We start from the raw sequence: 16,142 nt of genomic DNA, 5'->3' as shown, positions 1-16,142 counted from the left end.
TAAGCCAGACCAACACTGATGGGACACTGCTTAATCCTTTTTAACTTTACCCCACCCTCTCTCCAAAAGTAATTCCCAAGCACCTACTTGCCTCCCACCCACACAAACATACGGTCAAACTCACACTTTCTATTTCTCACTTTACAGGTGTCATGCATTTTTCCCCACCTCCAGCGAGCACACACACACACACACCCACACATGCACACACACACACAAACACACACGCACGCACACACACACACACACACACACACACCACACACAAGCATTCACACACCTTGAAACATGCTGCACGCAAGGAGGATTAAGTGTGACTGGTCAAGATGCAGAGAGCCACCAGATGAGACCATTTGAAGTTAGCCTGTGATCAGAGGGAGAAATTGTCACTAACTACCAATAATCTTCAGTTGTGCTTATGTGTGTGTGTGCGCGTGCGTGCGTGTGTGTGTGTGTGTGGGGGGGGGGTATGCGTGCGTGTGTGTGTTTGTGTGAATGTGCACGTGTGTACGCACGCGCCAATGCTGACAGGAACATTCAGGCTGTGCTGTGACCACTGAAAGATGGAGGGAGGTCTTCAAGAAGAAATATGCAGCAAGTGCTGTGTTGCGCCTTTGCTATGGAGACGATGCAAGGAGTTCACCTTTCCCAAAAGACATAAACTTGTCCGAAGCGTGCAGAAGTGATGCAGGGTCATAAGGCAGAATTTGAAGGAATAGCTAAAAAGTGAAGAACCCAACATCAGAGTACCTTGTTACAGTTGGACTCACTGAATCATTATTGGATCACAAACTCATAACTATTGTCACTTGCTGATGTGCCACATTGTGTGCACATTATGTGCACACATAATGCACATGTGGTGTGTTGTGTTTAAAAATTCACAGTGCTGTGAATAAGATGCATCGTAATATATCATTATTTATTGGCCAAGAGCCCACAAACATAAGCGTGGATCTATTTGATGCATTACACCCAACTATTACATTGAAATAATTTATATTAAAGAAATTGCTGATTTGGAATTTTCAATAAGCAACTTTTTCACTTTGACTGCGACTTTCGGTTAGCACTTAATTTTAGGCTTCACAACTTTCATCACTTTAGGTATTATACACATGCAATATTAAAATTGAGAAAATACTTAATGCATAATGCAAAAGTCTAATGTGTGCATAATTGAAAGATTCCTAACACTGACTTAAGAGCAAAGCAAGACCTATCTCATACGCTTTCACTTGACTGCTGCTTGGTATCATTTTCTCTCATTACTACTTACACGGTAGTGAATGCTGGGTGATGCATGAAAAAGTTAATGGGGTTGAAAAAGCATTTCCAGGGAGACATTCCCGATATTGCCGTGCCTTTCTCCCCTTTGCTCTCTTCCTACACACAACTCCACCAAATTGATAAGACATCATGCCCACCCCAAATTGAATTTTCATCTGGTAACAAAAGTAGATTGTCACATTAGCATTCTAACGTTATTTTAGAACACCATTCTGTCTTCTATTTTGTTGCAACAAAGACATTGACTATGTTTACATGCCATCAATATTCAGGCTAAAGTAAAAATGCCAGGTTCTGAAACATTCAGATGTCCCTGTGCACTTGCATGAGTAGACAGTTACTCCCTTGTACAAGGTAATTGTGACCAAAACCCTCTCCCAGCCTTTCTACTCCTTCCCAACTGCTATCCGCTTTTGAACTCCCCCATTCCTCTATAATCTCAGGCATAATCACCAAATCCAAGAATTCCTCCTGTCAGCTCGACCCCCTCTGTACTATCCTTATCAAGTCCTGCCTACCCTGTCTTCTCCCATTTATTTCACTCCTCATTATCAACTGGAATTGTTCCTATCCCACTCAAAACCGCAGCTGTTACTCCAATCATGAAAACCTGGCTCAGATCCAATCTTCCATTCATCGCCAAAATCCTTGAAAAAACGGTCACCTCCCAGCTTCACTCTCACCTCACTCACAATAACCTTTACGAATAATTCCAGTCTGGTTTCCGCCACCGCCACAGTACTGAATCGGCTCTCATAAAAATCACAAATGATCTTTTCATGGCAGCCGATGCCTGTTCACGCTCCATCTTCCTCCTTCTCAACCTAACCGCGGCTTTTGACACCATTTCCCACCCCATCCTGCTCGAAGGACTTTCCACCCTAGGCATCACGCACACCCCACTTCGCTGGTTTCACTCCTATCTCTCGTTCACCTCACGGTCCTTTCCTGTGTCCTCTGGTGTGCCCCAAGGGTCTGTCCTGGGGCCCCTTCTCTTTATTACCTACCTTCCTCCTCTTGGCAATATTTTCCGCAAGTTTGGCATTCACTTTCACTGCTTCGCGGATGACACCCAACTCTACCTCTCCAGCAAACCCGACGGCTCTCTTCCACCTTCATCCCTTTCACTTTGCCTCTCAGAAATTAAATCCTGGCTTACCCATAACTTTCTCAAGCTTAACGGTGAAAAAAATGAACTTCTCCTTGTCTTTACCATATCCATCCTCAGCAAAACAAACAGTTTCTCTCTCACCATTGACAGTTCAACCGTGCCCCCCTCCCTTCAGGTCAAGAGCCTGGGTGTCATCCTCGATAGCTCACTATCTTTTCACTCCCATATAGATAACGTAACTTGGTCTGCATAGTTCCACCTCCGTAATATCAATCGTCTCCGTCCCTCGCTCACCCCTCACTCCGCTGCTCTCCTTATCCACAGTCTGGTCACCTCCCGCATCGATTATTGTAACTCACTTCTCTTCGGTGTCAATCAGAAATTTCTCCATAAACTCCAACTAGTTCAAAATTCTTCAGCCCAGATCATCACTAGAACCCCCTCATTTCACCACATCACCCCTGTGATGCGCAGCTCCACTGTCTCCCTGTTAAACATCGGATCAAATTCAAAATACTTCTGTTTACATTCAAAGCCATCCATAACCTTGCGCCTCCCTATCTTTCTGACCTTCTTCAAATCTCCGTTCCCTCTCGGTCCCTCAGATGCTCATCCTCCCTTTCAGCCGCTCTGCTCCCAAACCCTGGAATTCACTTCCACCCAACATCCGTAATATTGACTCCCTCCCTATTTTCAAGTCCCACCTCAAAACCCATCTGTTTAAAATTGCTTTCAATGTCTAGTTCAATCTGCTATTTTATTATTTCTCATTTTATTATTGTTTTATTGTTGTGTGCTTTGTTTTTATTGTAAAGTGTCCTTGGGTGTTTTGAAAGGCGCTTGAAATTAAATGTATTATTATTATTATTATTATTATTTCTGTGTAAGCTCTCAGTCGTACAGGAGTGGTCCATCGATGAGAAGGTTTCTTCAGCCGTCATCTGTACAAAAGTGAAGGTTTCGGACGTTTCGCCTCCTATCCAAGAGGCTTCGTCAGCGAACTAAAGTCTGACTGGTCGTATCGGCCCCATTTATATATCCCTAATGTCCAGACATGGTGGCGCCGGACACAGCTATGATAGGTCCCTACTCTCAGGTTGGGGGGGGCGGGGACCCCTCCCTGTGGCTCCACTGATTGTTCCTACATTCCTGACTAACGACTGGCCTATTACCCCCACTGCCCCCGGTATCACCTCATCAGCATAACGACCCTCATCAGCATTGCGAAAGTTGCCTAACCTGTTTTGCCTAAGCAGGCTATTGTATGAACGATCCAAATTGAACCTCACCCCACCAGTCCGGTTTAATGAAGGATTTTGTTGTTTTATAAGAATCGCTTCTTTTACGCCCCTTTCAAACCATCTATGTTCTTTCGCTAAGATTTTAACCTCATTGTCGTCAAATGAGTGGTTGCTAGCTTTTAGGTGCAAATGTACTGCCGATTGAGGCCCACTAGTATTATCCCTGCGATGTTGATAAAGTCTTTTTTTGAGAATTTGTTGAGTCTCCCCAATGTACTGCTCTTTACAATTTTCATTCTTACAATGTATGGAATAAACTACATTACTTTGTTTTTCATTTGGTAGCCTATCTTTTGGATGCACTAATTTTTGCCTTAACGTGTTTATCGGTTTGAAATAAGTAGGAATTTTATGTTGCCAAAGGACTCTGTAATTTTTCAGAAACTCCTGCAATGTACGGTACTGCTACTCCTCTCCTTTTTGAATCTTGAGAATTATTGGTTTCGTTCGCTATTCTTTCTTTCTGACATTTGTTGAATGACCACTGAGGGTACCCACAGTTAGTGAGTGCTCTCCTGATATGTTTTGACTCCTTTTCTCTACCTTCAGTGCTAGTTGGTATTAGTTTAGCCCTATGCTGGAGGGTTCTGATAACTCCTAGTTTCTTTTGTTTCTCTGCATGAAAGAACCAAACTTAAACCGGATCACATCTGCCAATTATTAGAAATCTGCCTTAATACTACGTATTTTCAATTTCGGGAAAAATTTTATAAACAAATTCATGGTTGTGCTATGGGCTCACCAGTTTCACCCATAGTGGCTTATTATTGGAATATCCCCATTAAAACTACGACACATTGATGTCATTACTTTGTCCCGTCAATAAAGGGCATAATATTCATGTATTTCAATACATTAAGAAGTCATTCCGTTTCCTTCCACCTCAAAAAGTGTGGTGTAGTTCCTGTACTCAAAATACCAGGATAGCTTGCAAACAAGTGTTGCGATACACATTTTTATGACCCAATATTTGAGTTATAAAAGGTGTAATTTGCATATGAGCATCTTCATGGGTTTGTGTGGAATATTGGTCAAATTCTGTTTTTGACTGCATGTCAACAAAGTCAGTATTCCACTCTTCAGTGTTTATTTGATATACAGTACACTTTCATTTTGACCTAATACGTGTGAATATATGACAAAATGGCACTCAAAAACATTGCAAATACAGTACTGTATTTACTGTGCTTGATTTGAACAATTATCCCATAAAGACAATCCCAATGGCTGGGAGAGCCCCTACTGCACATGAAAAGTACATCGACATCTTGACTCATACAGTATATTCAATTTGATTTATCTCTTATTCAGTGGTGCCATGATATACTGTATGAGTGACCCAACTTTTTCAGGCCATGAGACATTGTTCGGTTGATTTTGTATTTGGACTTAGAAGAAAAAAATACGGGCACTGCCTTGTGACATTGAACTCCACTCATTTTGCAGTTTGTCACATTTCGAAAAAGCCTTCAATAAAGAGGCTAAAAGCGAAAATGAAACCACACAGAATTATGAATCCTTATTCTGTAGACAGCGCACTCATCATAAAAACCGGCGCATGCTGATTTTTGTGCTGGGGAAAACCGAGTTAACCATGTTTTGGAGTTCTGCAGGCCACATTATGACTTGCTGGGTATTATTCATGATGACATCCCCAGCACTCCTCATAATTTGGTGCCACAAAATAGACTGGCCTGAAGACCGAGCTCCCTTACCCGATGAAACTATAGTGCAAACTTCAGTGTCATCATGTGCATGGGAGGTTTTCTTTCTTTTGGTATTTTGGTGGCCTTTAAAAGTGAAGATAGGACACTGAAAACATGCCCGATCCCAATTGACAAAGAAAATTAACATCGTATAGAGACGCAATGCAGAGAGGCTGAAAAAATACTTCTGCTCACGACTCGGCATCCATGCGGAATGACCTGAAAGCAGTTACAAACCACAAAACACCATCCCCCTAAAGCAGTGAACAATAAGGGACTTGCGCTCATTTTAAATATCTTTTTTTCTGCAGCTTCGAAAAAGCACACCTCCACTTCCCACACTTGCCCGCCCCCATTAGAAACTACCTTATTCACACCCCAGACCAAATTCCTTGCCCTGGAGATCCACAAACAGGATGTGAGACAGCTTTTCAAGCAGCAGAAGAGCAAGACTTTCTCGCACGAAAGTCTGCGCTGACCAGCTACCTCCGGTCTTCACATAGATCTTCAACGCAACCCTATGTGATATGTAGATCCAAGAGATCGCCGATATCCACTTGGAGATTTTACGGCCACTGTGAATGGGTGACTGCCTTCCTGCCTCGATTGCACAGTCAGGGATGGAAGCCTTTGCAACAGTCAAATTTACATAACCCGCATGTGCAGAGCTTAAATGTCCTCACAAAGATACTCTCATGTGCTGAATTTAAAGGGAATGAGACGTGTCGCTTTGATTAGCTGAGAACCAAGTCGCTTGTGTTTACTCCCACAAGTGTACAAACGGCTATTTTTCCCTGAGCTCATCATTGAAAATGCCAGAAGACAGAAAACATCACCCATGTGCAAAGTTAGCTTGCGCTTTGTGCGAGCCTTATGCTGAGAACAAAAATGTGGCTTGTTGTGAACAAGCACACATAACTCTACGGGAAAAACTCTACATAAATGAAGACATAAATAAATGCAGAAATACATGAATAAATACACAAATAAAAAATAAATAAAAATGTTGCTTCTTTCCATTCTACTTAATTATGTTGCAATTTGTGTGTTTTTATAATGTCTAATATAATCAAGTGCTGTTTTCTCCACTTAAAAACAACAATCATTTTTGTTTGGGAGGCTGGGATGCATAAATGGAATTTCCATGCATTTCAATTGTGAAATATTCTTTGAGATACAATTATGTTGACTTATCAGTAAAATCATAAATAAATTGTGTCTTGGATTAAAATAGCAGACTGGTCGTGAACTCTTTTGCAGCAATTCTAACCTTAGTGATTTTTTTACAGTGCTGTGCGATAGCAAGATCTGAGAGGACATTTGGGGAAAAAAAATCCAGGAAAAGAAGAAATACACAACTCTGTGTCTCAAGGAAGACAAGATGACATTAAAGGACAAAATCATTGAAAAAGAGAGCAGATGTTATTTTGTTCCGAACAGTTTTGGGCATAGGACACTCAATGGCTTGCGTGCACATCAGTGGGGTGACGACTGGGTGATTGAGGAATTCTGGGTAAGTCAAGTGCAGGGATGTGCCCTTGACGACGAGAGGTGATGACTGCTGAGCGCCGGGGAGGAACAAGATAAGGGAAAGAAGACAGTCGAACGTGTGATGAGAAAGACCCGCAGGAGAGACTTTTCCCGCAACGGGTGACCACTAAAAGTGTCATTTATTTAAAAAAGCTGATGAGTGGCTGGAGGAACAGCCCCAGAGTTCCCAGTACACACACCATCACAAACACCCACAGGAAGATCCGGTCAATGACCATGGCAACATACTTCCAGTCGTCTTCCACCTAATGACGACAAAGAAACACAGTAAAGGCAGTGAGTTATGTTGTACATACTGAGAAGATAAAGCAATAGAAATCGTAAGACACATTTTGGCTGAGATGTAGTTTTATTCTATGAGGTCAGAGTGTCTCTGTGAGATTTTGTGTGTGTGTGTGTGTGTGTGTGTGTGTGTGTGTGTGTGTGTGTGTGTGTGTGTGTGTGTGTGTGTGTGTGTGTGTGTGTGTGTGTGTGTGTGTGTGTGTGTGTGTGTGTGTGTGTGCGCGCGCGCTCCGGAATGCACTTTGATCATTCAGGTGGGCACAATCGGATCAAGGCTGTTATGGCTATAATGCTATTGTTGTGCCCAGAGTGAAGCCTGGATGATTATTCTTCACAAGAACAAACATATCAGGCCCATCCAGAGTGTGAGGATGAGACAGGAGAAGCCCTTTCAACAAGGAGCTTTACTCTCTTTTTTAGCCCCAAGCTATCACTGCAATATAGAGACACACCGACTAAAGGACACTGGGGGTTTGCCTCAGTGTGTATATTTCTGGTTCTTTAAAATTGCAGGTCCAGACCAGAACTCAATAGTTTCTTAAATCTTTTAAGAGGGTGCTCTCAAAAAGTCGCTTTTAACCTCTTGAATATCATAGAGCGTTTCTTTGAGAAAACTAAAGTTGCACTTCACGTGTAGTGGGTCTAAATAGTCTCTACATCCCTGGTCAAATGTCAGGTTTTTGTGATCTTAACAGCATGAGATCACAATATCATTTTTAAAACGTTTTTCTACCTTTTCTATCTGTTCAATTGAATTAAAAACAAATTCTTTCAAAATTGGAAATAAAAACAACAGAAAGAAAGAGGTCATACAAGTGTCAACGACCTCTGATAACTCGGATGTGACATCTTTCAATGTGTTAATTTTCCTCTCTCAGGCTGCAGCACACAAGAAAACGTCAGTCAACAGACAGAAAGAAGACAATGTCTACAATCCTGACAAAAAGATGGCACTCGCATTCAATTGATTGGACCCATTCACTTGAAAGGACCCGGTGACTTGCGTGCTGCTGTTTTTCTGCAAAAATGTGAGTTGTCAATAAATCTAATGATTGTTCAGGACAGTGACTATGTTGCTTTTTCTTTGTGATACCGCCATATCAGAGAAGCTAATTGTACAATATTGATCAATAACAGTTTAGCTAAATATATACTACAGATTCATCTGAAAGTAGAGTACTATATGTATATTGGCAATGGACTCTGATCTGTAACTAGTATGTGTGTGTCAAAACAGTAAACAAAATAGGAAGTCACATTTTTCATTTTCAGTGTTTTTGACAATGTGAAAGTAATGAAAATACATGATGTGTACCAAGTGAGAATTGAATTTGAACATACCTCTTTGGCTTTGTTACGAGTCCTCATGTTCTCCGCGATGTATTTCACGCTTTCAATGGCCTGCTTGACCTCAGGCGAAATGACAGAGAATGCCACGACAGCGTTCACTTGAGAGGGGGAGTTCAAAGCCCTTGGCAATTTGGGCAGTTCTGATTCGGCAGGTCTCTGAGGGCCCTGTGATGAATGGGGCACCTTTGGAGGAGGGACAGGGGTTGGAACCTCCTTGCCTCTATAGGGACATCTTCTGTTTAGATCCCGCTTATTGTCGCGGTTCATATCGCCATACTCAATGCAGTTCATGGAGCCGCCCACTGAAGAAGCACCTCTTCCACCTGCTCCGCCATCAGGCGGTGGACACGCCACACCCCCTGTGATACCGCCAATACTCACGCTTCCTGAGCCACTCCCAACACTGTTCTTTCTCTTCTTGTTTCCGCCACTGCTCCCTCCTCCTCCCGTCCCCGCTGCTATGCTGGCAATAGACGAGGCGCCTTGGTCAATCGGTCGCCTCATCAGCATGACTCTCGGCAGCACCCCGAGGAACACGGACCTTACCCACTCGGGCATCGTGTGAGTCATGGGGGTGCGGTAGTGAACATTCAGCACAAACACGGTGATGACAATGCTGAGCGTGACGAATATCATGGTGAAAAGGAGGTATTCGCCGATCAGTGGGATGACAAGCGAGGTGGAGGGGATTGTCTCCGTGATGACCAGCAGGAACACAGTGAGGGACAGCAGGACAGAGATGCACAAGGTGACCTTCTCGCCGCAGTCGGATGGGAGATAGAAGACCAGCACGGTGAGGAAGGAAATGAGAAGGCAAGGGATGATGAGGTTGATGGTGTAGAAGAGTGGCAGGCGGCGGATGTAGAAGGAGTACGTGATGTCTGGATAGATCTCCTCGCAGCAGTTATACTTGATGTCGTGCTTGTAACCAGGAGCATCAATGATCTCCCATTCACCGCTTTCCCAGAAATCTTTGAGGTTCACCTAGGTCATCACAAATTTGGAATTCAACGGAAGCTACGCGTTGATTTTACAAGCATATAATGTGACACAATATAATCGATTTCATAGAGTAGAATTTTCAGACATTCATACTTTTGAGCCAATGAGCACCAGGTCGATCTTGGCTTTGTCATAGGTCCATGAGCCAAATTTCATTGAGCAGTTCTGGTAGTCAAAAGGGAAGTAGGTGATGTCCATGGGGCAGGAGGATTTAAAGATAGCCGGAGGAACCCAAGTGATGGTACCATCGAACTTCAACAGAGCCTTGGTCTTGTCCTCCACCAGAAAATCCCCCACTGCACTTCAAGAAAGCATACACAAGAAACTCAAATGCCATTTCAAGTGAAGGTCTTCACAACATTTAACTGTTACAGTCAGGACACGTGAGCTCAATACAATAATGAGGCCTATCAATGTGCCGTGGTGAGGTAAATCTCTCAGCATACGGTATAAACATGCAATGACAGAGTATTGTGTCATCTAATCAGGGTTAAATCTGTTCCGTGTCAAGTATTGAAAATGAAACCTGACAACCATCTTTCATTTTGCAACCTAAGTTGAGATATGAGACAGCCTTGAAAATGCTTGTTTCCTACCATTCCAGTATTGATATCGAAATTAGAGTTAGAGACAAAGTTTCATCTGCCTTATAAGTCAGTGCATTCATTCATTCATTCATTCATTCAGTAACACACAACCATTCACTCTCACACTCACACCGAGAGACAATTTTGAGTTTTCAATCAGCCTGCAATGCATGTTTTTGGAATGTGGGATGAAACCGGAGGACCTGGACAAAAACCCACGCAGATCTAGGGAGAACATGCAAACTCCACCGGAGCAGGATTTGAACTCATGACCTCGGCACTGTGAAGTCGGTGTGCTAACCACTCGGCTAAGTCAGTCAACAACACATCAACAACATAAATGCATGCAGTCTCTATTACGGAATGTAGTCTGACACACTGTCATGACAAAGAAGACCACAACCATGACTGAGTGATGAATGAAACTTACTTATTGTATAAAACAATGTCTGGCCTCCATATCTTATTGGATGGAACTCTGATAAACTCAATTCCATCATACTCAACCGGTACCCATCTTAGCTTATAGTCATTCCACACCTATATGGCAGGAAAAAAAATAAATACACAGTAAATTTTGGTCACAGCATTAGATGGCAACAATCATGATTGCAACTCACATGTCTCAGCCAGAGATTGGTTTCCATGATTTGATTCACCTCATCCTGAAAAGAAATAATTGTTACATAGGCTTATAAAGCAAATTTTGGCTTTTTTCTTCTTAGAATGATATTTTAGGTTGTGTTTACCACTTTGACCAGTTGAGAGATCGACACCTCGAACTCCACCGTGACTGGATCAGACACGTTCTCCACTGGTCGAATGAACTGGTTGTACCTTCGGAATAACCGTCGGAATAAACGGTCCTCTGCTTTGGATGCAAAACAGCCTAAAGAAAGAAATTCAAAGACAAACAGTTAGAGCAGTACCGATAAAATAGAAATACAGTATGTGATCTTTGAGCATTCATTAAATCCAATCATGTCAATGTTGTTTTCCACTAGGCGCTAACACACTGCGCTTCACCTTTAAAAAACGAGATTGAAGCGGATTACGATCATTGTGAAAAAAGGAGTTCGTGGATAGTACATAAAATTTTAAACAAACAAAATTTTTAATAATGTTGAGAATTTGTTTCTACAATTAGAAATCTATAACAAAAGTTGGGGGATCTTTGTGTTTAAATAAATCTTATATCTCTGGTTTTACTTTGGGATTTGTCAACACCAATGAAAATCGACTCTGGTGTGAAAGGATGTCACACCAATGTAGGATTACAAAGACGTTATCCTTGAAGCCAACCCTCGCAGAATCTGCATGACTTCATGCCATCAGGAATTGTCAAATACAGTTTGTTGATATTTTCTATGTACCCGGAACATACAGCAAACTACTAACTCTTTTAGGCCTAGTGTACATATATGCATGAAAACTCATAAGGCTGGACCGAAGGTCACATTGTGGAAAAGTGCCAGGAGTAACACTGCAGCGTGGGATGGCATACAGAACCCCTCACGCCTGTCCGAGCAGAAAATGCTGCCTCGCTTGGGACAGTGAACACTCACACCACCAGCACACTGCATTAGTGTCCTAACAAAGCTCCAAAGCCTCCAATTTATATACAAACATGAGTCATCAACATTTGACTTATCAGCATCCATATCCAAACCCATTAGCTCCAGCATGATTCATGATGGAAAATATGGATGATTTGTGAGGTCAGCAATCATTTGTTCTGCACCAAACTCAACCAAGCACACCTTCCTTGACTGTGCATTGTGCAGTGAGATACAGTCATGAGGCGATAGAAAAATACTGTGTCCGTTTCAATGTCACCAATATAAGATAATCAATCAAAGAAAACATACTGGAGGCAAATAACAAACAATCATGCCACATTACTTTGTTGCTTCCATCAAGGCTTTTAAGCGGAGAAATGATGCACCACACTATATATATATATATATATATATATATATATATATATATATATATATATATATATATATATATATATATATATATATATACAGTAAAGTCTCGTTATATCGATATCGGATATATCGATAGTCCCGGTTATATCGATACTATTTCTATGCACGCATGGAGAAAATTACATGCAAACAGGGTCGGATGTATCGATAGTCCCGGTTATATCGATATTTTTTCGGACTCCCTTGAATATCGATATAACGAGACTTTACTGTATATATAAATGAGCACAATGACATCATCCAGTGTGGGTCCTTGGGCAAGACCCTTCACGCTAATGCCTACCTCATACAATGATGAGAGACAATAAATGGAATGACATGCCGGCTCAGACGTCGCCCGGCCAAACAAGGTCTGCGTCAGGTGCTGGGGAACCAGAGCACCCTGATGAAAAATGGGCTACTGGAACAAAGCGGAGATGGACGAGATGCGATAACATGGCTCTGTTGGAATGCTACTACTCAAGCAACCCTAGTCAGAGGGGTTACATGCGGAGAATGGGGGCTGAATGGTTACTTCGAAACCCACAGTCACGGTTGACCACGAAACAACTAGCAGCTCAGTGTTCCAATATCCACAAACGGCAATTGCTATCACAAGTTGAGATTGATGAGGTACAACACAAATTCCGAGGTGAAGGGCCCCAGGCTGCCACATCACAGGAAGAGGTTCAACCAGAGATTGGGAGGCAAGCCCCAATGAATAATGAGATTGGGAAGCCAGCCCCAATAAATGAAATGCTGAGCGAGGCAGCAAATGACCTGAGAGATAAGATCATGGCAAGAATGAAAACTGGGCAACGAAGGCACCAATTACAACGGCTATGTGAAGTACCACCTGAAAGTCTCATGGAAACTGTGAATGCAGCACTGAGAACGATCCCGACCGGAACGATCACGGAAACCAATGAGCTGATATACACCTCAGCATCAGTGATCCTAGACATGCTTGGCTACAAGAGCAACCATGACAGCCACGAGATTCATTACCCACCATGGAAAAGACGGTTGGAGGCCAAGATCAAGGCGGCTCGGAAAGATGTGAGTCAATTGACGGAGACCCAGAGAGGTGTGAAGAAAAGGCCAATACCCAAGAGGTACATGCAGATAACCATACCTGAAGCACTCGAAACTGCCAAACAAAGGCTCCAGGCCTTGGCCAGTCGCCTAAAGAGGTACACGAAAGAGAATGAGGCCAGAAGAATAAACAGGCTGTTCGCAACACAACCTGCGAAAGTGTACGCTCAGTGGCAGGGTTCTAACAGCAGAGCAGACCCTCCAAGGCTGGAAACTGAAAGATACTGGAAAGGCATATGGGAGAAGGAGGTCGCACATAACAGCAGTGCACAATGGCTGGTGACTCTGAAGGAGGAGCACAGCAACCTCACTGAACAGAACCCAGTTCCCATCACAGCGGCAGATATACAAGGAAGAGTCTCAGGTATGAAAAACTGGACGGCACCAGGCCCGGATATGGTCCACACCTACTGGCTAAAGAAACTCACAGCTCTCCATGAGCGCCTAGCAGCACAAATGAACCAGCTGCTGATGGATGGGACTCACCCAGGATGGCTAACCGAAGGGCGAACAATCCTGATCATGAAGGATTCCTCAAAGGGTGCAGTTCCTTCCAACTATCGGCCAATAACCTGTCTCTCCACAACATGGAAGCTCATGTCAGGCATCATTGCGGCTAAGATAAGTGGACACATGGATCAATACATGAGCAAAGCACAGAAAGGCATTAGTAGAGATACTAGAGGTGCCAAACATCAGCTGCTGGTTGACAGAACAGTCGCTCAAGACTGCAGGTCCCGACATACCAACCTGTGCACAGCCTGGATTGATTACAAGAAAGCATATGACTCGATGCCACACACATGGATCAATGAATGCTTGGAGTTTTATAAGGTCAACAGGACCCTTAGAGCCTTCGTTGCAAACTCGATGAGGATGTGGAAAACCACACTTGAAGCCAATGGCAAGCCACTAACGCAAGTGTCCATCAAATGTGGCATATACCAAGGTGATGCACTCTCCCCACTGCTGTTCTGCATAGGACTGAACCCCCTCAGCCAGATAATCGCCAAGACAGGCTATGGATACCGCCTCAGAAATGGAGCTACGATCAGTCACCTCCTCTACATGGATGACATCAAGCTGTATGCTAAGAGCGAAAGGGACATAGACTCCCTGATCCACACAACCAGGATCTACAGCAGTGATATCGGAATGTCATTCGGGCTGGAGAAATGTAGTCGGATGGTGACTAAGAGGGGCAAGGTAGTCCACACTGAAGGGGTCTCACTCCCTGAAGGAACAATAGCAGACATTGAAAACAGCTACAAGTACCTCGGTATACCACAGGCCAATGGCAACCTCGAATTAGCAACAAGGAAAGCGGCTACGACCAAATACCTCCAGCGGGTGAGGCAAGTCCTCAGAAGCCAGCTCAATGGCAAGAACAAGACCCGGGCAATAAACAGCTATGCCCTGCCAGTGATCAGATACCCTGCAGGAATAATAAGGTGGCCAAAGGAAGAGATTCAGAACACGGATGTTAAGACCCGAAAACTCCTCACCATGCACGGAGGGTTCCATTCCAAGTCCAGCACCCTGAGACTGTACACAAGCCGTAAGGAAGGAGGCCGGGGACTAGTGAGTGTGAGAGCCACTGTCCAGGATGAAACATCCAAGCTCCATGAATACATCAAAGAGAAGGCTCCAACGGATGATGTACTCAGAGAATGTCTCAGTCAATGGGGAACAGAGGATGAGGTGCTGGAAGAGGGACAATCATGGGAGGAAAAGCCCCTACACGGGATGTACCACCGAACCATAGCAGAAGTGGCTGATCTCAAGAAGTCCTATCAGTGGCTAGAGAGGGCTGGCCTAAAGGACAGCACAGAGGCACTCATCCTGGCTGCCCAAGAGCAGGCCCTGAACACCAGAGCCATAGAGGCAGGGATATACCACACCAGACAAGACCCAAGGTGTAGGTTGTGCAAAGAGGCACCTGAGACAATCCAACACGTAACTGCAGGGTGTAAGATGCTGGCAAGGAAAGCCTACATGGAGCGCCATAACCAGGTGGCTGGCATAGTCTACCGAAACATCTGTGCGGAGTATGGACTGGAAACCCCAAGGTCAAAATGGGAAACACCTCCCAAGGTGGTGGAGAATGACCGAGCAAAAATCCTGTGGGACTTCCAGATACAGACTGACAAGATGGTAATGGCCAACCAACCAGATATCGTGGTCATAGATAAAGGGGAAAGGAAAGCCGTTGTCGTGGATGTAGCGGTCCCGAGTGATGGGAACATCAGAAAGAAGGAACATGAGAAAATCGAGAAATACCAAGGGCTCAGAGAGGAGCTGGAGAGAGCCTGGAGGGTAAAGGTGACAGTCGTGCCTTTGGTGGTCGGAGCACTTGGGACAGTGACCCCCAAACTCGACGAGTGGTTGCAACAGATCCCGGGAACAACATCGGATATCTCGGTCCAGAAAAGCGCAGTGCTGGGAACAGCACAGATACTGCGCAGAACCCTCAAGCTTCCTGGCCTCTGGTAGAGGACCCGAGCTGAAATGGGGACAGACACCACCCATGGTGGGTGAGACGAGGATTTTATATATATATATATATATATATATATATATATATATATATATATATATATATATATATATATATACAGTAAAGTCTCGTTATATCGATATCGGTTATATCGATAGTACCGCTTATTACGATACTATTTTCATTTCCCTTGCACATTTCTAGTCTTTTTATGTATAATCAGTACCGTTTAGTACGATACCCGGTTATTACGATAATCCGGTTATTACGGTGCTCCTTTTCATCCCCCGCCGGCCATTTTTGTTGTTTATATCGATATATCCGTCGCGCCATTGGTCAACTTGGTCACGTGTCTTGTTACGTGAGCCACCATCGGTCGCGCCATTGGTCGACTTGG

The 16,142-nt window shown here is 43.7% G+C and overlaps 1 protein-coding gene across 1 annotated transcript in view; it reads right to left on the bottom strand.

Annotated features, from left to right (window-relative positions):
• Positions 1-3,567: 3,567 nt before the first annotated feature.
• Positions 3,568-16,142, bottom strand: part of LOC148901503 (neuronal acetylcholine receptor subunit alpha-3-like) — a 26,384-nt gene continuing 13,809 nt past the window's right edge. Inside the window, exons 2-7 of the mRNA XM_088988289.1 lie at positions 10,930-11,069; positions 10,801-10,845; positions 10,611-10,720; positions 9,687-9,894; positions 8,583-9,575; positions 3,568-7,204 (exon numbers count right to left, since the gene is read on the bottom strand). Coding sequence (XP_088844415.1) covers positions 7,079-7,204; positions 8,583-9,575; positions 9,687-9,894; positions 10,611-10,720; positions 10,801-10,845; positions 10,930-11,069 — 1,622 coding nt within the window. The 3' untranslated portion in view covers positions 3,568-7,078. The remainder of the gene's footprint in view (positions 7,205-8,582; positions 9,576-9,686; positions 9,895-10,610; positions 10,721-10,800; positions 10,846-10,929; positions 11,070-16,142) is intronic.

This window comes from Hippocampus bargibanti, linkage group LG02 (genome assembly GCF_051943395.1).
Source record: "Hippocampus bargibanti isolate YZ-2025 linkage group LG02, ASM5194339v1, whole genome shotgun sequence".
NCBI classification, from domain to species: Eukaryota; Metazoa; Chordata; class Actinopteri; order Syngnathiformes; family Syngnathidae; genus Hippocampus; species Hippocampus bargibanti.
The sequence above is the reverse complement of the archived record's forward strand: the minus strand, read 5'-3'. Positions and strand labels throughout refer to the sequence as shown.